The sequence below is a fragment of the Lichenostomus cassidix genome, chromosome 1 (genome assembly GCF_008360975.1).
Source record: "Lichenostomus cassidix isolate B80296 chromosome 1, HeHo_3.0, whole genome shotgun sequence".
Lineage (NCBI taxonomy): Eukaryota > Metazoa > Chordata > Aves > Passeriformes > Meliphagidae > Lichenostomus > Lichenostomus cassidix.
In genome coordinates, this window is record NC_139479.1 from 77321096 (window position 1) to 77347964 (window position 26869).

The following is a 26869-nucleotide window of genomic DNA, read 5'->3' on the forward strand; positions in this document are numbered from 1 at the left end:
CCCAACAGACATATAGTTTAAATACAATGGATACAAATAGTATCTCACTATCACACAGAAGGACTGAAGCAAAAGTCTGAATTCCCCTCAATCATGTTTTACATGATACTTAACATTATCTTCTTTGTGCTGTATTCACCACAGCTTTGACAGCCTCTAAACACCTAAGAAAGACTGGCTATGTGTTTTTCATTTTGTATATGCTACAACCACATACAATTTCAGGAAGTATTGGAGGATGTCTGCTAGTGTTTTACTTAGAATTAATCTTTTACACCTTTGATTCGAGGAAGTTCCTTGTCATTCTTTCTTTCAGATATCACTCACCTGTGTCATCCACATGGTATTAAAAATGAACACAGATAATTTTACTACTTATCCATGGTGCTAATTTTATTTTACTGTTTCCTGTGTTGAAACCACAAAATGACAGAATATTCCCTCATTAAAAAAAAAAACCACCAAAAAACACCCAAATGATAATATTTGTAAGATAATAGTAAGGGATGTGGCAAGCAAAAGTAGGTTAACAGGCTGAATAACACTTATTTTGCATCAGTTATACAACAGTCTTGTGAATTGTCCTTAATTGGTTTTGGTTATGTCAGGCCTTTATTTAATTCTCCATCACTTTTAAGAGCCCTGAGGTAACACACTTCACAGAGAGAATATTCTGACTGACTTTGAAAATGTGGTATTGTTGAGCAGAAAGACTCACTGAGCAGACTGCTAGTTTCTTTCAGCAGCAGGAGAGATCCAGGAGGTGATTAGCTTTGTTCTCATTTACAAAGCACCAGTGGGAATTTCTAAAGGGTTTCACAGGCCCTGGGGATAAGGCCAAGAACAAAACAGGGCAGTCAAAAGCAAATAGAGCACTTCATCAATAAACTACTTAGAGATGCTACATCAATAGCAAATTAGGAAGAAAGGAAGGCACTCTAATACTTTCACATAGCAATGGAGGTTTAGATATTGTTTTTTTTCCTGCTTGACTTTTTTTAAACAACTGCACCTCTATCAAACTAAGCTTAGTAGAGGGAATAGAGGTAATACCAACTCACCACAAGGCTACTTGATAAGGTTTGAAAGGGAGACATGCACTGCTTTCTGCTAGTTCCACAGTGCTGACCTCTCCCAAGGGTTACCACCGCCAGGAACTCCATCCCCGGAAAGGCTGGGAAGAGAGTGCACCAGTGGGAAAAGGCTACCAGGAATTGCCTGAGTGCTTCCTAAAGATGCTGAAGCACTGCTGCCACAGCACCCCCTGCCCGCCTGTGCCCACAGAGGACACCATCTGCTCGCCGGACACGGGTGTGGATGGAAAGCTAAACAGAAGAGGCAGGGAGACAGTATCACATTAGTATCTCAGTTTTTATTAATAAGTGGTGCTTCTACAATGGTCATTGCCCCTAACCAGAAGGGAGGGAAAAAAATCAACATTTAAAATTATTTTTATAGCTGGAACAAAATCAGCACAGGTCTATGGATCTTTTAATTATAATGATGTCGAGGTGTTTTGTTTGGATTTTAACACTGCAATAAAACACTAGCAATTTGCTTACTTTTCAAGTAAGGATCTCACTTTTAACCAGAAAACAGAGTTTTTATTTTAGAAAAGCCTCCACAAAGCCAGTTTTCTAGGCTGAAACCTTCCCTCCCCCCAAACTCATTTGCAAATTTATTAACTCTTTGTTCAGAAGATTAAATGAGAAATACAAAAATAAACCCTGCTTCAACAAAGTTATATTTTCAAGTTTAAACCGTGCTTCAAAACCATCCCACATCAGCCTTGCTCAACACCAGCTGATAGAGTCTAAAGGAAAGAGCAACAAAGGCAATTTCATAGCTGCATTATGCAGTCTCAGGTGGGGATGCTGCAAACCTGCTTCGGCATCCTGTATGAGTCCTGCCGACAGGAATAAAATGGGAAACAACAGAGAAGAAGAAACACATCAACTAATTTACTCCTTGGAGCATTAAGAGGGATGATGTTTCAGTAACCATTCTACAGCTGTAGAGTATAAAGATGTTTAGAAGACACAGGGTTTATCCTGTTTTGAGGTAGTATTTAAAACAGGAAGGTCCATTTAGACAGATGCTCCTGACATCAAATGCTCTTTACCAACAAGCAGGCCTCTCTGGAAACCCACCTGCCTCCCAACACATCCCCAGTGGTTCAGCCTTTTTGTCTCATGAGATTCTTGCTAGAACAGCTATACATTTGAAAGACATCTGCATCCTTGGTACGGGAGGCTTAAGATGCACTGCCTCAGTCTTTGTAAGCAATGCCAAGAGTTTTTCTCTCGCTCCTCGATTGCTCCAAAGAACTGAACGTACCAAGACTCTTCCCGCAGGAATGGATGCCGAGCTGTGCCTGCAGAGCCTCCGGGCGCAGATGGGCACGGATGCACTCAGTTTCAGCAGGTTAACTCCAGAGGATCGGAGCCAGCGCCCTGCAGACTGACCGGTGTGACTGTGACTGTGACCTGCCACCTTTCCAGCCTCTCCCCATCCAGCTGAGGGACAGACTCAATGGGGATTCTCCAGCAGTTAAGCGCAATTACCAATGTGAGGAGCACAACTGTTTTAACTATAGGAACGCAACCCAAGTGGAAACCCAAACGCAGGTGAGCTGACTTCAAGGGTGATGCTTGACTGTGACCATTTCCTTGCTCTTGGGAACGACCGCCGCGCTCCGGGGATGGAACCCGGGCACTGCCACCTGGCCTTGGCTCTCAAGAGGACGAAAGGACAGAAGGCGGCCCACCCTGCCCCCTCACGAAGCAAGCCCCGCGCCCAGCGGAGGGGCTGCCCAGGGCTGGCATCAGCTAGCCCCGCTCTGCAGCCCGGGCGGCTCGGCCCCCTCAGCGCCCCGCCTCGGCCCGCCCCCCGCGCGGCACGCCGGGCCAGCATGGCCGCTTCCCGCCCCGCCGGGCGCCGGGCGCGGGGCTGAGGGACGCGGGGACACCGCCCGCCGCCGGGCCACCGCCCGCCATGGAGGGGAGCTCCAGCTGCGAGAGCCTCGGCGCCGGGCGGGCGGCGGCGGCGCGGCCGCCCAGCGGCGACTCCCTGTCCAGGTACCGCCCGCCGCAGAGCCATCGCCGCCCGCCCGCCGGGCTCGGCGGCCGGGAACACCGCGGGGCGTGGGGCAGAGGGAGGGAGCGGGGAGGGGCCGCCGGGGAAAAGGAAGCCGAAGGGATGGAGCTGGTGCTGTTCGCTCCCTCCGTGGGCGGGAGGCTGCCGCGTTTCCCCGGGGTCGGGTGTCTGCCGCTGAGGTGTCCGTGCGCGGGGTGGCTGTGGGGTGACGGAGCAGGAAGGCAGGCGTGGGCGCTGCTCGGCTGCGGCACAGCTGCTCTCTTTCGGAGGCCTTTAGTCAGAGCAGGAGGTGCCACCCCCGCCAGGCTCTCGGTAAACCTGCATAGGCACAGCAGTGGCCCTGCCCGTGGTACCTGCGGTGGAGGGATGTGGGAGATGGCAGCACAGGTAAGGGTGCTGGAAGGGCAGGGCTGCATCCCCTTGGGAGCTGCCTTCCCGCACGCCGCCGTGCCCACGCCAGGCCTTGTCCTCTGCAGCAGCATTTTGTGGCGTGTTGAGCGTTCGTGGTTTTGCCATCATGGCTTTTTATGAGAGCTTGACTTTGCGACCTGAATGGCTTGTAATGCCATGTGGGTAATTTTCAAGGTCTTTAAGCCACGGAAGCCGAAAGGAGACTTTTGTGTTCTTCCCACCCTCCACGGGCTATCAGTGAAATTTGAATTTTGTGACTGAAACACATCCTACTTGGGCCTTGTGTTAGATGGAGGAGGTTGCAGTAGGGTAGCAAGGACGGGTGCTGAGGGACTGTTTGGGCTGGTGGTGTGGGAAGCCCTGGCGTTGTGGTAGAGTCTGGGAGCAGGATGACCTGATGGCATCTGAAGGTTGTTCTGTCCCATTCTGGCTGCCCTTGCCATGCCCAAGTTGTAGGATCACAGGATAACTCAGGTTGAAGAGATCTCAGCATCCCTGAGTCCAGCCTTCTGCTCATACCAGAGACAGCTTTAAGGTCAAATCAGACTGCTTTTGGCTTTTACCCAGTTGGTCTTGAAAACCTACAAGGATGAAGTGCACACAGCCTCTCTGGGCAGCCCATCGGCATCTCCTGCATTATCTTCCGCTGGCATTGGGGCACTGGGGCTGCTTTTTTGGTCCTCCAAACAGTCTCTCCTCAGCCTCTCCACACAGGCAGGGTGCTCCAGCCCCACCATCCCAGTGGTACTTCCCTGAATTCCCTCTAGCTCACTAGTTACTTTCCTGGACTACTGGAATGCAGTATTCCAGAAATGCTTGAATGAGAGCTGAGTAGAAGGGTTCCTTCCCTGGACCTCCTGGGTCTGCCTCTGTTCTTACAGCCCAAGATGCTGGTGGCCACTTTGTTGCCAGCATCTCCAAACTCCCATGCTTGGCTTTTACCCAGCTGTTCCTCAGACAGGCAGTGCCTAGTTTGCAGAGTTTGAAGGGTTTCTTCATTCTTGAGTCCTTCATGACTCCTGACCCTCATTTCACCCTTCTTCATCAAATTCTTCTGTTTCCTGCTCTCTGTACTGATTTCCTTGTACGGTTTTACCAGTGCCCTGCCAGATGCCTACAGGCCTCTTTCCCCCTTACCTAACTGACCCAATATATTCTTCTTTTTATCTCTGCATCAGCTCAGGCAACTTGGACCCATCTGGAGGTCATTCACTGTAAGAGGCCTATGGACACTAAAGAGAGCTTAACTCAGAAGAGCCAGTGGCTACAAGGAAGCTCCTGTTGAGCCTCTCGGCAGCATGCCCTGCACAGATGGAGCTGTGGGGAAATGGAGATGATAAATCTGTTTCTGTTGAGCATGCACAAGGCTGTGTCCTCCAAGTCCTGAAAGGGCCCAGACTCGTAACGGATTTCTTGGGATGTAAAAAAAGCTTATTCAAAAGCTTTCAGAATCTCAAGTCTCTGCTTGAACATCTAGAACCCATGGAAGAAAGCTAGCCAGTTGGGGGTCTTTTAATGTATTCCAAACAAAATATAGGTATTTGAAATAGATTAATGTTTTTCATCTGTAATTATTAATAAAAAGACCCTCATCTTGACTTGGTGTATGCTGTGAAACTTTTTAGTTGAAGTGGTTCAAGATTAGGGCAAAATTACAAGAAAATAAAACAAGGCTCTTGTAATGAGAGATGCTTGGTGACCTTTAGAATGTTTATTATCAGCTTCCCTTGCCAATCTAGTGATGCATATACACAACTAAATAATTGTCTATGAATTGGACAGTGATTGATTTTAATCAGTTTTTTTTCATTAAAGCTGTAGTGCAATCTGATTTTATACATCAGAATAATCTTGTGAAGCTAATTGGACTATTTGTATGCATTGAAATGTACTTATTTGAATCTCTGTGATTGTGATCTAACAGCTAGACCAGCTTCAAATTGTAACCTATGACACATTTTTACCAAATGATTTTGTTTAAAAAGAAGTTAGCTTTGGGGATGATGTGAGGAACACAATGAATCATGAGGATGCTGTCATCAGTTTTTATAATCCATTTTACTGAAAAGGAACAAAAACCAAAAAATGAGTCGAAGGTCACTCATCCTAGCATCAGTCACCTAGCCATGTGAAGCCTTACTGAGTTGTAGTTACTGAGCTGTTTTATGCAAGATTTAGAAGACTTGGAAAGGTGCTAGTATGAAATGACATACAGCAGTGCATTCTTTGGATTCTGTCAGCTCTGTGTTTGGAAGTGTTGTTACTTGTAGAGGTACTTAAGCTCTAACTCCTCAAACAGACATGCTTGACAGAGTTTACTTGTACATAAGGCTGCTCACATTCAACTAAGTGCCTTGAGGAACACTACAGGTTTGTCTTTCAATAGTGCACATGAGATATGGCAAAAAGGGCATTTGACAGTGAAAGCTGCTTTGATATTTGAATAGACCCTAGTAATGTGCAATACCTGTGGTCCTTGAGGAAGATGTAGGAATAATTAAACAAATGTTACCTACTTTCTGTCCCAACTAGAAAAACATTTGAAAAACTCCTAATGAGACTTACAGTGTAGTTGTTTGTACAGGGTAAAAAAATCGCCAGCTCTCTGTGAAAATACCGAGTTAGTTTCAGATGAGCAGGTCACAGCTTATTAACTCAGCTGCCCTCATGGTTGTGCTGAAACAGCTATTCTGCTTTTCAAGTCTCAGCCGTCTCACCCAGTGCTGGCTTTGTGTGGCACAGCACTGAGCTCTGCAGCTCTCTGTGGTTTCCAGAGGTCAGTATTTAGGATGGACTTTCCCCTTCCATCCTGTTCTCATAGAAGACACATGACCATGAGCCAGCTACTCATAAAGAGCTGTGGTGGTATTTGACAAGCAGCTTGCAAGAAGTGCTTGTGTCTGCAGTGTCTGTCCAGGAACAACCCGTGAGACAGAAGAAGGAGTGAGGTAAAACACTGATTCAAATGTTTGATGAGCTACAATATGGTTTATGTCCAGAAGAGCAAGCTTTTCTCAATGTTACAGAATGCTTTTATATTTCTAGAATGGCCTGAGGATCCTGGGTGAGTGAGTGATAAACACAGTTCAGCTGTGCTAGTTATTCAGACTTCTTCCAAGACCATTTTTTAAAAATGAATTTGCGGATGGGTTTGTTGTACTGTTTTTGCAAATTTGAGGTTGCATATGGACCCTCTGACCTTTGGAATTCAAAGGAACAGCCAACAAAATTCTACCATAATCTTTTCCTTTTGTGAAAGGAAAGCCAGATAGAGTTGTGTATGACTTTAACAGAACATATGAGTCTAGGAAAAAAATTGGTGGCAAACTTCAGATATTTACTTTTCATTAAAAGCGATTAGGCATTTTGTTCATGCAGTCTATGTGGTTATGTTCTGTAGTTTCTGAAGGAGCATAAATCTCTCTGTATTCCTCAGGAAAAGCATATCACAGTTCAGTCTGAACAATTGTCCAATAAGATATCTAAGAGGCTTTCTGTTAAATCTGCTGAAGATAAATTTGCATTGCCTGTGCAAAAGTGTGGAGGCGATTGTACTGTTAAAAAAACTGCTATAGGAGATGTCAGTGATATTTCAACATCAGTATAAAATAAGAGAAAGATAAGGCGGTGGGTAGATGTTTCCCACCAGCATGACTGTAGCAATGCTTGATGTTACCGCTTTCTTGGTTGCTTAAACACCTTTCTTCTGGTGTTTATCATCCACAGAAGTCTGCAGACACAGTGGATCCTATGCACTGCATTTTTACTGAAGCATATGAGAACAATCTTGCTCCTTGTCTTAATGTTTGCAGGGATAAGTCTGAAAACATAAACTCAGTGTAAATCAGTAGAGTAAGGTCTGTTGAACCGATAACTCTGAGAGGTAGAAACTCCCCCCTTGTCTCAAATAAGGCCCTGTCAATACCTGGTCTGATTTAAGGCTATGTTGAAGGAATTCTTTCCCCATGGGTGAGAGTGATGCTGGAAGGAGTTGGGTCTGTGAGCTGTTGGGTGAGGAGGGCTTTAGCTGTAGCACCACATTGCTACCAGATGTATGAGCTTTGCTGATTGAGTTGTTTTGTGATGAGTCATTGAAGTTAAAGTTTGAAAGGGAAGATTTTTGCCAGTTCTGGTGTTCGGTGAAATGCAAGTAGCTGTCGTTTTCCTCATGGGCTTTGAGAGCATTTCTTGCATTTGATTTCTTGTAAGCATGAAGCAGGATTTCTCAAGAGTTGTTACCATTAAAGACAAGTACGTTGCTGGCTGAGTGTTGATAATGAACTGGATTTATGTCTCAGGAAATTAACGCCACACCAATTAGCGACTCCAGAGAGGCTCATTATCATTGATTTTAATAAATGAGTGATAATTTCTAACACTTACTTGCAGCTGAAGTCCATTCTGAGATAGGGGTGGGTTTTTTGTGTATTGTGTATTGTGAAGATAAATAGCAGGTTTACCTGCGTGTAGATTTCCAAGGTGGGGAGAATATTTTTAACAGTCTCAGGGTTTGGGGCAGAAAATAATGAAAATAACATTTAGTCAAAAAGACTTTAGAGCTTTTAATATATAGCAGTACACTTGTGAAGAGAAAGCATTGCCTCTAAAGAATTCACAAATTGTTTTAATAGCAATCTTTGCCATGCACATTTCTGCTCCGGCATTCAGCAGAAGCCATTTCTACTTGTTTCAGAGTATGAGACCTTCAGTCTTAAAAGTCTTCTTCTGTCAGGCACATGCACATCTTTTTGTCTCAGTTCTGACCATTAAATGAAATGCTTTTTATTGATGACAAAAATATTTGGGTTTAAGTATATTTTTCATTTGAGAATATAAAATACGATTGATACTCACCTGTTCATCATATTGTAATTAAGGTTACAGTGGTATTTAAAGGCTTCAGGAATTTGCAGTATCATAGCACTAACTGCTGTACAGATGGCAATGCTTTCTGTGTTGAAGAGACGGGGACCAGCTATTTAATTGTGCCTAAGCCAGGACTACTCTATTTTTAATAATGTCTGGTGGGTAATTTTACTAAGTTTTTGGATGTGGAGTCGCGTGCTGAGATTCCTTGCTGAGAGATTGGGCAGAGTGAGAAAGTCCAAGGATGAGATGAGAAACTGCCGTGGAGACGTGAGGCGAGATCCAACAACTGGCGAGGAGTAAAGCTAGGCTCAGAACACGACTCTCTTGGGTCCCATCAAGCACTGCCTTCTCTGAAGAGAGATGGTAATGCTGTGTTGACTTACAGTCTGTTTGCTAGGCAGCTCTGAGTTGTACACGTAGTTCCTTAACTACAGGCTATTTACAGCAGAGGTGCAATTACAGAACCTGAATTTTGAGACTGAGGATGACCTGGCAATTTTAAATTTCACAGTTCCTATCTGTTGCATGATTGTACTCCTGATAGGTTAACACCTGTCTTGAACATACTTTATCTATTTCTGATGTTTTATCATCTCCCTTCCTTTGCTAATTCTTTTACACCTCGTGTACAATGGCAAGAGCTGTGTTTGGAAAGGTCATAACACCTCTTTAATGGCTCAGCAGATTGATTGTCCACATCTTCTTTTTTGGTAATCTTTTCCTGATGACCTGTTTCACAGTTACTGGTTTTTCAGTGCTGAGGGTATCAGCAGTGTAAAAAGAGACCTGATCCATACACCAAAAGGCTTTTGTTGACTCAGGAGTTAGGCTCAGTGATCCTTGTGAGTCCCTTCCAACTCAGGATATTCTGTGTTACCGCAAAGGTTAGTCGAGGAAAACAAACAACAGGACCTCATTAGAAATGAAGGAAACAGTCCAGAGGTCACTTTGATATATAGGTATTATGTACAAGTGTAGTTGTAATACAACACATGAAAAAGCCTTTTTATTTGTCCATTGGAAGCCCATTCCACCATGAGGAAGAGTGTTACAGGAAGGGAATGAAGTATTTGGTTTGTAGAGGTGTCTGGGATAACCCAGGGAAATGAGAATACAGGAGAGACACTGTCACAGTAATTACCCCATCGTCATTTTTAACTGATACAACATCTGGCTCTTTTATTGCCCCAGTAACTGGGAGCTAATTGAAGAAAAAATATCAGTGAAAGGCAACAAAAAATCAGTGGAACTTTTCAAGTATTTGCTTTTCCCTTTCCTACCATCTGTAGTTACTTTTGCCAGGGAATGTTCTCACTCAGTAATTTTCCAGTGATTTCAAGGTAGCTCTTTTCTTTTTTTCTCTCTTGCTTCTCTGCTCTGTGAATTCTTTGTGATTGCATTCTAAGCCATGATATATTTGATGAAGAGAAAATGTTTGTACTTTTTGAGTCCATATCCCCTTTAAGGTGATTTTCTTGTACTTTTGTTAGCTCTGTACAAATGCTCCCACTTTACAAATCTGGCTTCTGTAGCCTTTTGGCCATGGCTCCAGAATCATTAATGCAGGGTCACCCAATGATTCAAATTTGATCTGGGTCAGGTGTGGGTGTGTGATCATATTTCTGCTGAAGTATTTAGAAAAACAGGGGTTTATAGGGTTTTTTTTTCCTTTGTTCTGGGAAGGTTGGCAACACCTGTTTAGAATAAAACAACATTTTTATCTGGATTTATTTACTGTGATGTAGGACTACATGTCCATACAAAGTGTTATGCTCAAAACCTTGTTCACGGGCAAAAAGGCAGTGCATTTTTATGTAGCAAAAAATTCATTCTTAGTGTAACTGAATTTTTGGAAGTCTATTCATTATTAGCCCAGATACAATTTTTACAGAAAAAGAAAGAATAATGCAGTTAAAACTGTCATACATTCAGTTCTTGGTTTCTACCTCTCTTCTGCTCTGCTGGGTTCCAAGGTTGCTGATTTTATTCTGGTACTGGTGGGTGTTAGAGCAAATTGACAGCATCTGGAGTCCTTTGCGGGGAGAAGTATGAGGCTCATTACGTTGATTTCTTTCCTTACTGTAGGATCCACCTGGGATCATTTTTAGTATGTTTGGTAAAGCAACTTTACACCTATCTCTTCATTGGTCTGAATTACTGTGCTGAACCACAGCCTCATTCATACCTTCTTGCCTTTAGTGAAAATAATGCATTTGTGCTATTTTTATTGCTGTGTTAATAAATCCTATTGTTAACTTCCATTGATACCACTGCTCAGTGGTCTTCTCAAAGAAAAAGATTGCACAGATTGATAGTAGGACTGCCCTCATGAACGGGTTCAGCTAAATCTGCCCATGAAAGCTGGGAACAAGTTGGTTACAGTTGTGAGATTGAAGGGCCTGGCTGGCTGCTGTGGATCGCTGATGCCGAAGGTAAGGGCAGGTCACTGGGACCTCTAGTACCAGAGATGAACTGTTCAAGGCTGACTGTCAAAATCAGTTGATTTAACCTTTAACAAATCCAAACGGATCAGTATCTCATTTGTAAGTAGAAACTCTCTGAAAATAAATGAAAAATGTGGGATCTTCTGCTCATATTTTACCCAAGTTGACTTTTGGAATAGACTGTTCTTGAAAATTCAGGCTGTGTCTTCCAGTCTGAGAATGGATATCTCACTCCCACACTGAAAATGAACCCCCACTCCTTATGAGGAAGTACTTCCCAAGTCTTTTTCCTCAAAGGTGGAGCAACATGCTAACAGAGTAGTCCTTAAACACTGGGTGTGAGAAGAAGGATGTAGGGGGACTGTTGGTGGATGTGCTTAGGACTTGTGACAGAAGAGCAGTCTTGGGCCTTCACGTACCTGTTTGGGTACAGCTTCTGCTGATCTTGCCTCCAACACCATGGAGAGACAGACTTCACCTTTTTTTTCTGAAACTATGATTATAGATTCCACACTCTGATTCCCTTCTCTGCTTCCACCTTGCATAAAGAAAAATACAGGCATTCTGCATGAGATTTTTCTCATCTGATTGGATTGATACAGAGTTCTGGTAGTCTCTGGGTTGGTGTTTTTTTTTTTTTTTTTTTGGTAGACAATGAGGAAGAATGAGTCATCTCAGTTGCTCCACGGTGACTCTAAGTAGAGCCTACAGTGAGTAATTCAGATGTGACCACCTACACAGAACTCCCTCCCCATCATTGTGGTAAGGGCAAAGAGAGCATTGAATTTGGGTTGTTCTCAACTCCAGAAAAGGAAGGAGCTATTTCTTGACTCACAGCATTCCTCTTTTTTTCATGTTAACTAAATATATTTGCAACTGAGAAGAGAGCAGAGATTTGTAGTCTGGTTTCCTAAGCCCCATTTCTCCATGTATGTGTGTGTATCTCTCTAATTTGTCCACTGATATTTTTTGTAACATTTCGACAGTTTTAGCTGTGTTTGGTAGAGGAGTGAAAATAGCAATTTGAGACAAGTTTGCATTTAAGCAAAAAGGGAGATAGGAAGGGAGGGCACAGCAGTTCTTCCTGTACAGGAAAAGTTTATTTCATTTTCAACACAAGGGGATACTTTGATGAGGACGGTATCACGAATATGTGTAGATTGTTTTGGACAAAGCTTCTCTCAAGTTGGAGAAATACATTATATTCCCTCATTTTTGCACTTCTTTCTTTCCCTTTTCTTTCTCTGATCTTTGCAAAAGGCTGTGTTCAGTTAAAACCACAAAGTGAATACAAGCTACTCTGTCACAAGACACTGATTTTCAGGAAACCAGAGTAGAATCTCATTCAGATTGCTCTATCTCCATGTGAAGCAGATGTCTAAAACCTCCCTACACTCAGCAGAATCAATATACTGCACAAATAGTTCAGTAGAACAAAGACAGGTGTCCACTCCAGGAGGGCTGAATTGTTGTCTGTACTCCACTGCCTGGGTTTCCATTGGCTAAGTGGAAGCAGAGACACCTATGTTATCCACCAGCCAGAGGCAAACCATTCTGACCTCATTGGTCCTACTCCTTTTGAGTTATTTGGTTTTTCACATACACTGATTTCTGTTTGAGGAAGCAGAAGTGGCAGGAAGAAGTGGCTGTGGGTGATCTTAGATCAGCCCTCATTTCAGATAAATGAGAACTGATGTACAGAAAATCCTCAGATGAGCTTGCATAGTTTGTGTTCCTCATTTCATTGTAAGGTGGAAGAATTTGAAAGACCTTTGTTTTCAACAGGTACCCTAGAAGTTCTCCCTCATGTTGAAATGGAACTTCTTGTATTTTAGTTTATGGCCATTGCTCCTCATGCTATTGCTCGGCACTACCGAAATGAGTCTGGCACCATTGTCTTGGCACCCGCCTTGGAGATATTGATGAGATCCCTTCTCAGTTTTGTCACAGGTGCTCTGTGTTTCTGAAAACATCCTGTGTTGTCTTAGATTGAATTTCTGGAAACACAGCCCCTAAATTATTGAATACGTGTCTGACTCGAGCCTTGAAATTTTGCTTGGGACCAATTTTGTGCAGGAGCTGAACTGAATAAAGTCACCAGAATAAAGTTGTTCCCAGTCTTTTTATTTGAGCTGAATGTGGCAGAGCACATGGCTGCATAGTGTCTGTGAAAGCTTAGCAAGGTGTTACACCACGTCAGTTTTGCTAGGTGATACAACACTCTCCAGCTTGCTTATATTTATACATCCTTTCCTCCTCCTTTTGATTTTTCCCAGGATGGAACAAGTAATGTCGTTGATTAGTAAATTGCTGGTATTTTTAATTCCTGTGGGTGTTAGGTTTATTGGGGTGAGGGTGGTGTGTGGTATGTGTTTTTTAAAGAAAGTCAGAAAGTTTAACAATATGTGTTACGTTCTAACTAAGGTGTTTCTGTACTAGGGACATAGGAAGGAAGCTAAAGAAAAACTGAGACAGCACATGAGCTGTGAGAAGTGCATGTGTATTTGGTTAATCTATACACAACTGGTTCTAGTACGTAACTAGACATTGAAGCAGTGCCAGAATACAAATCATAAAAGAGAACTTATATCTGTCTTTTTATTCAGTTCTTATTTCTGTCCTAAGGTAAGTACTTATTAATTTTTGTTTCTCTTTCTTTCCTTGATCAAGTTAATATATTTTTCCTAAAAGGTAAAAATTAACAACCAAAAAAAAAGATTTGATATTCTGTGTTTCCATTTTTAAAAATTTCTCTTTGCTCTCAGGTTCTGGACTAGTTTTTGCAACTTAGCCTGGGAATGTCTGAATTTGTCAAAATCCTGATAGTTTTTTACTTGCATGTCTTTCTTTGGCTTGATAGGTTTTTAAGGAAGGGTGTCAACATTTCTATGGTAGATATAAATTCTGATTAACTGCAAGGGTTATTTTGAATTGCATGTAGGATTTCCATCATGGCTTTTGTCTTCATTCAAAGTACTTGTGGAGATAGTTAGATGTTGCCAGCTCTCTTTCTCGTGGGGGTGCAATGGGAAGTCCAGGTTTGCTCTGATGTGGGAGATAGCAGTACCACCCAGGTGTTTTAGTGCTTTGCCACAGGACATCCTGAGCCCTGGAATCAGCATTTTCCACAGCAGGGCTGAGAGACAATGGGTGTTCTTGTAGCACCAGGAAACTCTTGAAGTTGGATTCATGAGTTCCCTTTCTTGAGTCAGAGCAGTCATGCAGCAAGGAGATTCCCTTGGCAGAGGTGGCTGCCTGGGCTGTCTGGGGGAGAAAGCTGCAGGTCAGGACATGTGCTGGTTCATCACAGCCCTGGAGATCTCCTGTCAGGCGTCTTGTCAATCAGTCATCTCCCTGATGGCTTTCTGTCTGTCCCTGTGCAGCACTGCTTCAGCTATCTGAAGCCTGAGGTGCTGGAATGTCTCCACCTCAGCCATATCTTTTTGATCTAGAAATAGTTTTCTCAGGGGGCAAGATCTTCTTCACTTCTAGTTTAATCCTGCCCTCTGTAGCATCTGATAGTTGAAAACAAAGGCTCTAGCTTCTTCTGAACAGTACCAAAGATGCCAAAAAGCATAGCAATAACCCAGGGTGTAGGAAGGCACAGAGAGGAGCAGGTGGGAGCACTGTTCTAGCAGGGCAGCCTTGTTTGTCTTAACAGGAAATGGTTGTGTTTTGAACCTCTCTTCACTTTATAATCTTAATTTATTTTCAATGCTAAGGGCCTGTGCTGGTGACTGGAAACCCCTAAGCTTCGGAGCACAGACCTAGATGTGTGCACCATCTCCAGGAAGTCTGTCAAACCTTCCTCCCAAGGCCTAGGGCAGAGCCAGATGGACAGGGCTGCCTTTCCGTTGTGTCTCACCTGGGGAACGTGGGATGCCTGCCTTGCCCACCACTCCCTGCTCAAACTCAACACTGCAAGCAAAGTGCTCATGCTAGGGGTGGATTTTGCAATCCAAAACATTTCCATTAGGAACTAGAATCAGATCAAAATACTGGATTATCAGCCTGTTTTCAGAAGGTAGTAACTAACTTAGGCCTCTCTGGATATGGGCTGAAATTAAATTGCTGGAACAGAGTCAAAGTGTCAGTTCCCTGCAGAAGTCTAACAACTTCTTGATTTTTTTTTTTCTTCTTTTGTAGCTGAGTATCATCCCATACCAGCTGGGAGCTTGTTAGAAACAAAACTTCCCTTTTGTTCCTCTCATGAATACAGATCATTTTGTAGTTACCTTTCTCATGCTGATCAGAGAATATTGGTTCAGGGGTCCAAGAGCTCCCATTCTTCCTGGTTTTTACCTTCTGGATTGTTGACTCATGAAAGCATGATACTTTGGATTTCTTGCTGTTATTAATTACAGGATGCATATTGGTTTGTCTTTGGGCATTGGTCTTTATTCTTGGAATCTTGCAAATATTTTAAACAATCAGCCTATTGTTAAGCAAGTGCTCTACACACACTGTAGGCCTTTTGTGAATTTCAGTTTAAAAAAATAATAAAAGAATGACTAATGGAGCACGAACGGTGCTTGTGACACTGTAGTCCATTGTGTAACTATTGAGAGCAAAATTTGCATTCCTAGAAAAGCTTGTTCACGGTCAAAATATAGGACATTCTCTTTATGGCTCATGGGAAAAGATGTACTGTATGTTCAGCTCAGGATGCTACGTGGAAGGATCAACTTTTAAAAAATGTCATTTTCCTCCCTTGGAACATTGAAGTCAGACTGAGACCCGGCTTTGCTTGGCAACAGAAGTAACTTTCATTCAGGCAAGTGGCATGGGGGGGCTATTTTGGGTCTGTCACATACATGCACCATGATTTGTTTGCTAAAATAGCTTCTCTTTTAGATGATGTTAAACTCTGACATTGATGGCCTTTTTGTGAGAGTACCTTATTGTGTGCTGTAACGTATTACATTATTATATAAATGTCTGCCTTCTCTGAATGCCAGAGGCAGCCTGGCAGTCAGTGATTTTCTTTCCTTCAAAAGTGTATTTGTTTATGGATTTTAGTTTTTCCTCTCTGAGGTTGTTACAGGTCAAGCAGAGGTTGAAGTGGGATCTTTAAATGTTTAGGAAAATTGTGAGTTCCAGTCAACTCACCTGAAGCTAATAGCTGTCTGTGCTGCATGTGCCTAAAAAGACAGTCCTGGGTACTCAGAGGGGTAAGGCTGCATCTTATATATGCTACAGGTGGTTTCCTGTGGCATTTGCTGTCTAGGTAGAATTAGCCTGTTTTAACTTTCTATTTTGCTCTGAAGAATTAAGGTCCAGTCACTGCTCACTGGAGACACCAGTACTTTGTCTGTCAGCGAAATCTCTTTGGGAAAGGAATTGCCTGTTAAAGTGGGCACACGTGGTGCCAGTCACTGTGGGATTCCTGTCCTGGGAGAGATGGTGTTAGAATGCTAAAACTTAACTCACAGCAGCAGAGCCTGTGGTGGCCCCATGGCAGCGTGGAAGAAAGCACGGAGTACCCAGCTCCTGCTGCAAGGCCCTGCTTCTGTCAGATGCCAGCTGACCTTTCGAGTGCTTGCCTGGAGAGGGGTGCATGAGGCACTTTGAGGACCCTTAGGAGTATATGTGTATACACAGATAAGGACTGTGGGGAGCACTTAGCACAGATCTACAGAGAGCTGCTGCAAATGGGAGAGTCTGATGTGGGCAACAGCTGGGTGTCCCAGGCCAGCTCAGCCAGGGCTGCCTAGGACAGAGTCATATTCATGGGAAACAAGCACCAGTTTGTCTCCCTCTGCTCTGATGTGACCCAGGGGTTTTTTCAGTATTACGTTTTTCTTCTCTTGAAGAAACAGGAGTGTTGGAAGTATTGAAGAGGGAGTGTTGTCAGTCTGAGCTTGGGAGGTGAGCGGGGACCACTCAATACCTCTGCAGCATTATATTTCTAAGAGAACTGCCCTAGTATTACAAGTGGTTCTATTCACAGCCCTGCTGTAAATTCAAATCAATTGGGCCTTGCTCTCTTGGCATCTGAAGCTTCCAAATTAAACTGTGTTTGCCACTTGCCACTATTAATTTGCGGTTTTCACCTTGATTAATTTTTAGGAATGTACATAATGAGAAACTTAAAAAAAAAACAGGAAGAGAGGAAATGGAAATTTGCCCTCTACAGTGTTTTTCTCATTTATGACTTCTGTGTCTGAAACTGTATTGCTCAGTGGTGCATTTTGTCACCTGTTTTCCATGTCAGTTCAGTGACTATTGAAACAAAATATTCTGTTTGATACAGAAAAAATGGTGTGAGCAGCTCATGGCAATTAGTGTCTGAGTAATTGGCACACTTTTGCAAGCATTGAAGCAGCTGCTTGTTGCACTGACAGGGAAAGAGAATTCATAAAGAAGGTGCTGGAAAGGTGGCTTTATCATCACTGACTACTGATTTGTGTTGTGTTATTTATAGGAGTGAGCCAGGTTAGTATTTTAAGACATTGGTACAAAAAAAATATGTGTCCTCAAGCCCTGTGCATGTACTGTAAATAAAATGGGCTTATTTTCCAGAGGTGTGTTTCCCTTCTGTTCCATCATTTTTGTAGAGTTCTGGGTGTTAAATTCATATGCATATTCCTGCTCCTGGATTTAGGAGGGGAACTTTAGGAATCAGAATTTAATCTTCTGATTTTTTTCTGGTCTCTCTTTTGGTTTTGTTTTATTTTGTTTTGGATTTTTCTTTGTTTTTCAGACAGTATCTTATTTTGAAGCAAGACAAAACTCTCTTTTTTACTTTTCAGTCTGAACAAGTGTCACAGAATCACAGAATGGTTTGGGTTGGAAGGGACCTTAAAGATCATCCAGTTCCACGCCCCCTGCCATGGGCAGGGAGACCTTCCACTAGACCAGGTTGCTCAAAGCCTTATCTAACTTGGCCTTGAACACTTCCAGGAATGCCACATCCACAATTTCTCTGGGCAACCTGTGCCAGTGCCTTACCACCCTCATTGTACTTGCCCCTTTCTGCATAGGATTTACTTTTCTTTGGAAAGGTGTATATTGTCACTGTTGAGCCCCTAGCAGAGAAAAGGACCCAAGTTCTCAGTGTGGCAAGAAAGAGAGAGTTTATTATTTTGATTTCAATATATATAGACTTTTCAGAGGTTGCCCAGATTGCTCAGCCAGAAACCTCCCCCTAGGCCTGATTGGCCAGGCCTGAACTGTCCAAATCTCGAGACACTGTTTTAAAAAACATCCAAACTTTATCTTTGTTTATAAAACACAGCGGAATGTTCTCACGAGAAAGACCTGTGCTAGCCACAGTATATAATTTAGGTTCTTGCTGGTCAGAAATGTAGTAGAAGGAATATGTGTATATTTTATGATTTTGCTGAACAGAACAAGACACACCTCTAAGAGCTTGCTCAGAAATAAACATTCTCAGCAATTACATGCTGGGATGGTTTAGCTAGATCACACCTCATATTAATTTTGTGACTTTTGTTCAAGATTTTGCCAGAAGTTTTCAAGTTCTAAGTGATACATGAAATTGATATTTGTGACTTTCTTCTTGAGTCACGCAACCTAAGAGAAGAGGTTGTATAGCATGGTCATCTTCAGGCCTGATGTTCACAGAAAGCTGTTCATAGAAATCTAGCAGAACTTTTTCTTTCCTGCGGACTGTGGAGACAGCAAAGTAAAATGTCCTGGGTTTGGAAGAATGTTGTATTAAGTTCCCTACAACAGGGTTAAGGATATAAGTAGGAGAGCTCAGTCCTGCAGAAATGGTGCATTTGTCTTCATCAGGTTAAAGCTTCAGGGCTTCACAGTTTGATTCTGGCAGTTCCTTTGCATCTTTGTGCTTATCTTCTACCTGACTTGGACTCAGTGTCATGCTCAAACCCTCATAAGGTCAAATTGCCCTCTTCAGAAGCTGTACTTGTGCTTTCTACTTCCAGGGAAAACTATCTCTTCTCTATGCTGGGAAAGAAAGAACTTCATAGTCAAACTCTGAGTGTAACAGTTGCCAAAACAAATGGCAACTACGAGTTTTTGTTTCTCTTCCTGGGCTTTCTTATACGTCACATTTTCTACATTGCAGGGAAATTGCCTTGTATCATTAATGGCATTATCATTAAAGCCTTTTTGAAGTGGCTTAAGACTTTATCACTGGTTCACCCAAAATATTTTCCCTACATGTTCACAGTTTAACAGGTCAAGTTTGTGCATCACAGACTCTTCTGTTTGCAGCTTCTTTCCATCTTTGTTGACAGTTTAAGCTCAGCACGCTGGCATACCTTCAATTCTGCTACGGGTGCAGTAATACCTTTCAATTGCCTGAACAGGAACCACCGGAGGGCATTTGTCTGAGTATGAATTATGTTTTAAAACCATCTGGCATATTGTGGGATAGTCCTAATAATAACAATGAACGCTTTATCAGGAGTTGAGTCACTGTGCTTGGTTTTCAGTGTAATTCTCTTATTAGTTGCATGTATGTATTCCATATAGCCACAGGGTTACTGCTGCGTGCAGATCCTTTATAAGAGCATTTTGCTGACAGCCCGCATTTGGACTCATTTGTCATTCAAAATCTGCCTCTAAAGAAAAACATTTAAATAATAAAAATAATTACTAGGATGAAAGACACAGATTAGTGTTAGTTGCATCCTAGACCTGTTTCCTGTTTCTGTGTGGGGGAGGAATGAGGAGAGGAGTAAATGGGGATGGCAGTCACAGGAGTAAGGTGCTTTCAACCTGTTGAAGGGGTCTCTTTCTGTATTTAACACAGACATCCATCAACAAGATGATGTAGAGCTGCCTGGGCCTGAAGCATGTGGAAGAGAAATGCTAGAGGAGGTCCTTGGTCTTCCCTGGTTCCTCACAGGAACTTACTTATTTTCCTGTAGGCAGAGTTCAAAGTATTTTGTGAACCTGAGTAAATGTTGTTCCCCAGAACCTTGATGAGGTGCAGAGATAGTACCATAATTTTGCATGTGTGAATAGTATTGAACCAGACCTTCAGCTAGCAGTGACTGGCACAGCTCTAGTGATTTTTAACCCTGGCTGAAATCTGTCCAAACCTACGTGTCTTCTCAGATGTTTATCAGGTGCCCCCCAGCCCAGCACTTACATGTGCCCATCGTGCCCTGGCCATCCCTCAGGTCTGCTCTGTGTTGCCTTACTGGTGAAACACAGCTGTTGTGGGGCTGTCCCTGTGAGAACAGAATGTCCTCAGTGGGGTCCTCAGCACATTAAACTGATGCCAGACATACCCGTCATGCTGCCAAAAGTACTGCACGAGACAGCTTTAACTTTACATTGGCAAAAGCTGGGATAACGTGCAGGATCCGTGACAGAAGCACAAGTAAATGATTTGCCTGAGTTGATGCAGAAGGGCTGGTGGCAAAGCATGGAAGAGCTCTGGTCTCCTCACTCTTGAGTTTGTGTGCTAGTCCCAGGATGCTCTCCTGCTCTCCCCCACCCAAAGGCATATGAAACTGTGTGGTTTGAGGATCTTTGCTGTTGTATTGGCAGCAGAGGAGAGCTAGGATTGACTAAACCACTGAAACTAATAAACTTCTCATGTGCACGCAGGGACATCAGATTAATTAGTTTGCTAAGCAGCAGAGCTGGAGCTGTGCAGCTGCCTGACAATGATAAGAGGAGGGAGCTGCAAACCAGTGGCCTTTCTGCTGTCTACTCCTTCCTTCCATCTCAGCTCCCTGCAAATGGCAGATGAGGGGAACAGAGGTAGTGAGCCAAACATATGCAACCTATGCATACTGTGCCAAACTGCATAATCCAGGGCTATTGTTTGCTGTGTGTGCAGGCGTCGCTTCCCAAAAGCTCCCACTGCTGTCACTGGAGGGAGGCTTCTCTGGTGCTTTCTGCGGGAGCACAGGGACATTGGTACAGGGAGCTTTTGAAAATCCACTTCTGAAATGCAAATGCTTTCCTTCTTTAACAGCCACTTGAAGCCAAGCGTGATCAACAAACACAAAACACTTTCACAGCTCAGACATGCTGTGGATTATGGTTCTCCCCCTTTTTCCTTCTTCCTTTTCTTTTTCCCCTGCGTAATGCAAGTTTGCCCCTTAGTTTGGCAAAGTGAAATTAATTAACAATTTCATAAAAATCTTTGGTCTACAATGATTAGATAATCACTGCTTGTGTATTAAGCAGTCACTGCGAACGTACCCAGGCAGACAAAGTTGTGTCAGCAGAAAAACTGGTGAAATTTTGATCCTTTTGTTAGCACTCTCCCTCCCTGGGAGCTGTTCAGAGCTGGTTAGACAGACAGCTTTTGCGAGCTGTTTGGGTATAGCTTGCCCTAGCTTTGGGGCAGAGAGACTAGCACGCTCCACTAAACCTGTCCAGCCTTTCCAGCTCCCTTTTCTGTCACTAAAGGATGTGAAATTTTTGATGCAAATGCTTCTATCAATAGAAGTATCAATACTGTGCTCAGTGATTTCACAGTGGTCACTTGGTTAAATAAGCTGTGCTGCATGGCACACAGGGCCAGGTCAGCTGTTGGTGTGCCCTGGCTTAGGTACTTACACCTGTGCTAAAGGATTTGTAAACTCGGCAGAGTCGCTGACCTTTAAAATGCATTTAAATACACAAAAGTTCGTGTCCTGGAAGGGGAGGGAAGGGAGCTAGAAGGAAGGCTTCTGGAGGCTTACCCTGAGCCTCTGGCTCCCCCGGCTGGAGCCAGTGTGGGAGAAGGCAGGGTGGAGACCCAGGGACAGGAGTCAGAGTTGTCACCCAGCTATGAAGGCATCTACAGTATCTGCTTGCTCACTGATAACTTTAAGTACCTTAAAGTTCACCTAAAGTACCATCTCCTTACGGGTTGCTGTACAGTAAACAGGTGTTACTGTGTGGAATGATTAAATTAAGTGTTTTTGTTTTTTTTCCAAACACGCTTTTAAAAATCAATTTAATTAAATGGGTGCATACATGAGGGTGAACACTTGGAAAATGAAGACTGACCGTGCAGAAACCAGGCTGAAAGAAGTTTCAAGGGAACACATCAGGGGTCTGAGCTCGTTTAAGTAAAGTAATGTAAAAATGTGGTTTAGTGCTAAGCCTAATTTAGCATGCCTGCAGGCTGCTGTGCGCAAAGTGTTCTCAGCCTTCCTCATTATCTCCAGATACAGATTCCTTCCCTTTCTGTGTACTGCATCTGATGATTTATATGGCCATGTAATGAATCCAATCAGCCTTGTTACCCAACAGAAGACTCTCTTCATGTTTATTAATAGTTTACTGCCCCGTCAGATCAGCAGATTGAGCCATGCATCCCTTGATGCCCATCCAGCACAATGGGGATGGCAGCAGTGTTCAGTCTGGGTTGAGAGGAGAGGGGAATGTGACCAGCCCAGCAGCAGCAGCAGACGCTTTATATCAATTTTGTTACAATGAGAAACTGTACGTAAATTCAGTGCATGTATGAGGCCTTTTCATTCACAAGAATGGGAGGTTTTGCAGATTTGGTTCTTGCTGTTTTAGTATAAGATAATTTTCTGCCTGAACAGACACTGTAGGGTGGCTGTGGCATGAGTTGTATGCACAAGTGCCACTGGCCATCCAGACTGATGTGAGTTTACCTGGCAACTCAGCAGGAGTTGAGCACGTTGGAAAGCTGAATGATTAGCTGTTGAACCTTGTACAACAAGTGCATTCAGTGGAATTGTGCTAACCGATTGGCACACCAGTGTCATTTATTTTAAATAATTCTTTTACTGTTCCTAAAGGTTCCATTTTGAAGTTTCTGCTTTGTAGGATGAAAGAGGTGCCAGTACTCTTTAATCCTTGAAAAGATAGGAGTAAATCCCAGCAAGAACCCAATTTTTCTGTAATCCTTTTTGTTTTTAACATTGCCTGTGCAATACTTTGCCAAACTCCAAAGAATAGAAATAAAAATGGAACATTTACATCTTTTGGTGGCTTTTTATCAGCAGCAAAACATTTTTCAGAGAATTAACAAATCTGCAGGCCCTTTAGAAGGTCAGATACAGCTATTTCTAGATTGTCACATGTCTAATTAATAGAAGTAGCAATGGTAATATTCCTGCTGGTGTTTTGGTTTGGCCAAGGCTAGGGTTCCAAATCTGATAGCTGATCCTTAAGAGTGTCTTTACACCCAGCTAAAACCTTTCTGGGGTCGGTAAGAGTATGGGAATTAATTGGCACAGGTAGTGTTTATTGCTGTACAGTGACTTCAGGGAGTAATGTTGTACCGCATAGGATCTTTCTTTACAGCCATCTGGGGTTTTAAAAGCCTTAGTATCAAAAGCTAATTTTAAGCAATTAGGGTTCTAGGAGAGGTTGCAGCATAAAAATGCTGTAAAATATAATCTTATTTTAATTGCTTACAGCTATATTAGAAAAACTGTACAGCAAAAGAAAATTGTTGTTTTGCTTTGTTATTTAGTGAATTGCACTTTGTATCACCAGAGAGGCATGCTAGGAGAGTCTTTTTAATTCTCCTTAGGTTTGTACATATCCTTGAAGAAGAAAAGTTGTGTGTGATGAAAAGAGCTTTAATTCTGAATTTCTTCCACTGCTGTAAAGCTGTGGTTGGAGCTGTGCTGGCGTGCATTCAGGAGTCTGTCTGTTTTCATCCCCTTGCAGCGCACTAATATCTCCCATCTGAAAGGCTGAAATGGAGGCCCTTAGTTTCTTTAATTTCGGATTTGATCCAGTGTTAAGGAAACTTCCCTGTCCAACTATCCAGGAGCCAGTCTGGCAGTCCCTCTCTCCGCACCTGAGCTGGGACCGAAGCCCCTTTGCAGCTACAGCCCCCACACTCGCAGACAGACCAGGTTTCCGTACCCTCTCAGTCCCAGGCTTCCCAAACCAGAGTCTAAGACATCCCATCCTTCAAATAATTTAATCATGGTGCAGTAACTAAATAACAAAATAGCAGCTTGAGCTTGTGTCTCCAAGGAGGGACCCCAAACAAAGGAAACCCTGGGGTTTTACGCCCTGGCAGTATGAATGCAGGAAGGTATGGGAGTCATTGGCTCCTGTGCTGTGTCTCTGAGTGTCTAAACACCTGGCTGGGCCACACGTCCCCAGGCCCTTTGCTGTGCAAAGGGCTGGCAGTACTGGCCTCTTGGCTTGGGCTCTCACCACCCACAGCTCAACCTGCAGCTCCACTGCAGCTGCTCACCCAGCTTTGGGCACTGAGTGTGTTCCTCAGCACAAGCTGGTGGTTGTGTTAATGTTGGCTCAGTCTGAGCTGAGATTTAGGAATGAATTGTGTATGCTTTGGTAATCCCTGGTAATGGCAAGTAGAACAGGTTCTCTTAAAGCACTGCTGAGGGTTGAATAACTGAGAATGGAAAGGGTGGGAATAGTGAAAAATGCCTGATGTGACTGTAAGCAAGTGGCTGGACTTGTCAGCTTTTGAACCTTCTTGAGCACAGTTTTGATGTACTCTGGTGTTTCTCTTTATAGCGCTTCCACTTCGCAGTCAGACCAGTCCACGCACACCAAATCTGCTTCTGCTGTGTCATCTGACTCCATCTCCACCTCAGCAGACAACTTCTCTCCAGATCTAAGGGTATGTATGTTTAAAAAGAAAAAAAATGTGACCTCCCTCAGAGAGTATGTCTTGCTTCTGTGAGTTGGATATGGTAAAATAATGTCAGCTTTCAGTAATGGCAAAATTTATTTAGCAAAATCATTGAAAAGACCTGAAGTCAAACAGGTGAAATTGAAGTTTAATCTTTACCATATGATGTCCTTCTTTATAAAGTTGTTTAATCTTCAAAAAGCTGACTCTGCAATCCTCACTTAGAGATGAATTTTCAAAGCAATTCCATTTTCTTTTAGGTACTTTAAGAAAGTGAAGTGCTCAACCTGTCAGCTGTATGTGCTTTTTCTTCCTGTTACATGTATATATATAAAGTGGTGTTCTGTCTTGAGAGCTTCTGCTTGTTTGTAAACATGGAGTCCTTGGAAGTACCTTCTTTCAGAGAAAGATTGCTATCTCCAAGCTGATAAAAATAATCTTCTGTCACAGTGAATTGCTCTGACATAAAAAAGGTCTAAACAGGGCTCTTTTAAGTCTGCTATTATATTAGTTAATTATAAACTCAGAGTTCTAGTTCTGTGTCACAGGAGTTTTGAAAGCTATCTGTATGTTCCTCTTATGAAATCAAGGGGTTTGCTGATGTATCTTTGCTTTAAAAAATTGTCCCTGAGTATAAAACTGTTGGTACTGGTACGTTCTAGTAACAACCTCAACATTTCTCAGCTGCGGTTGAGAATCTTTGTAAAATCTAAACACAGTAAGATTGCATAAAAATCTCTGAGTACAAAGCTAATTCCTCTGACAACCGTGATGATTTTTCATCCCGTGAGTCTTGTCTCAGTCATCCATAATTAATAACAGAGAGTCCACCTGTTCGTAAGTGACAAGAATATGGATGTTTTTTTCTAAAGGCAGCTTATTAGCCAATTTTTGGAAACTAATCAGTAGTTTATGTGCATTCTATGATAGTTTGCACCTTTTGCCTATGGATACAAAAAGTAATCTTCTGAACATGGCTGGGTATGGAAATTTGTAATATGTCTGAAGTTTTTCCACTGTGAAGTTGGGGTATTCAGTTATTCCAACATACAGAAAACTTCATTTTTAGGTTGAGGCTAAGTGACTCATTTATATTAATAAGATTGCAAATTCTGCTACAGCTCTAACTGTATAATATTATATATATAATATTATTGTTTGAAAAAGCTTATTTTCTTATTTAACTTTTTACTGACATTTACTTATGTGGGATTCCTTTTCCAATTTTGATGCACAATTCAACTTGCCTTCTCAGTTTTTGTGACACTTGAGGACTACCTTTAGAAGCAGAGGACCAGCCAATATTTCCCTTTTAGAATCAAAGTTGTCTTTCTCTTCCAGTGGTTTTCCTTGTAGTGCTGATTGTGTCTTGTGGCTCTTTCCCCCTTTTGTCACCTTGTCTGTGGGAACTCTAAGCTATCTGGGCAGGGATTCCAGCTTTCCTCAGCTTGTGCGGTTCTCCATTCAGCAGGGCCTCTGTACCCACCAGCAATCAAAAACAGTGTCCACAGAGGAATGTTCACTTTGCTGCATGACATATTTTTTCTAAGCAGAAGATGCCTATATATTCATGGAGGCCATCAGAAGCCCATAATTTCATGCTGTGCCACAGTTCCCGTAATTTGCAGAGTGATTTCTTCACAGCCTGCCTTCTTTTTTTATTTCTAAGCAATCTGAAGTTCTGCCTGGGTTAGCACAAATGCTGCTCCTCTTTCATTTTAGCATGGTGTTTCAGGAGAGATGGTGAAGCAGAGAATTACTTATTTACAATGAAGTCACTGCAGGCAAAGTGTGAGCACCTGCTTCTGCTGGCAAAATGCTTCTTGCTCTTCACCTGCATCAACTCTGTGTGAACACAATTCAGCACAAGCCTTCTGTGCTTCACCCAAAGCTCACTCTTGCAGAGGTGGTGTGAGTGGCTATGTTGCAGCTGTGTAGGTGTAAAGCTGGGCTGTGCCTTTACACTCGAGTGGCTGCTTGTCAGTGGTAGGCAGAGCTAGAGAAAATGCATTCCCATGCTTCTGTATTAGAGTGTAGGGAGAAAGGGACATTTCCACTACTACAGGTTGACTTAATTCTCCTACAGGAACTCATGCATTCATCATTTTGCTCTTCATTCCTGTGTGTGTGATGCTGGAGAGCAGCCCTGGGAGGTCAGATGAAGATCTGTTCTCTACCTCTGGGCAGCTTCTCGTGTTGGTATTGCCAGTGCAACTGCAGACCCACCATCTGTCCTCAAATCAATCACTGTCAGTGCTAGTGTGTTACTGTTTGCTCCCTGGGCTTCCTCTTGGAGCCTGGTGCCAGCTCCAAAAGGGAACAGTTATTATGAGTGGTGGTCAGATAATGCCAGTTTCTTTCATGTCTTAAGTCAAGGATGATGAATGTTTCTTCCCTAGGCTTGTCATTCTTTGTCCTTCAAATTGACATCTCTGTCGTGTAACAGTTCCGCAAGCTTTGAAAGTCAGTCCTGTGAGAGATTTTTTAAGGTCCTGATTGTTTTTGCTATTTT

General features: G+C 42.9%; 1 protein-coding gene across 3 annotated transcripts in view; it reads left to right on the forward strand.

Annotated features, from left to right (window-relative positions):
* The first annotated feature begins 2886 nt into the window (after positions 1-2886).
* MTMR2 (myotubularin related protein 2) overlaps positions 2887-26869 on the forward strand; it is a 60434-nt gene continuing 36451 nt past the window's right edge. Inside the window, exons 1-2 of one of the 3 annotated variants that reach the window (XM_085064668.1) lie at positions 2887-3077; positions 24240-24345. In XM_085064668.1, coding sequence (XP_084920794.1) covers positions 2995-3077; positions 24240-24345 — 189 coding nt within the window. In that variant the 5' untranslated portion in view covers positions 2887-2994. Of the gene's footprint in view, positions 3078-15453; positions 15595-24239; positions 24346-26869 lie in introns of those variants that run through there. The other 2 variants (XM_085064678.1, XM_085064687.1) reach the window with 2 other exon arrangements.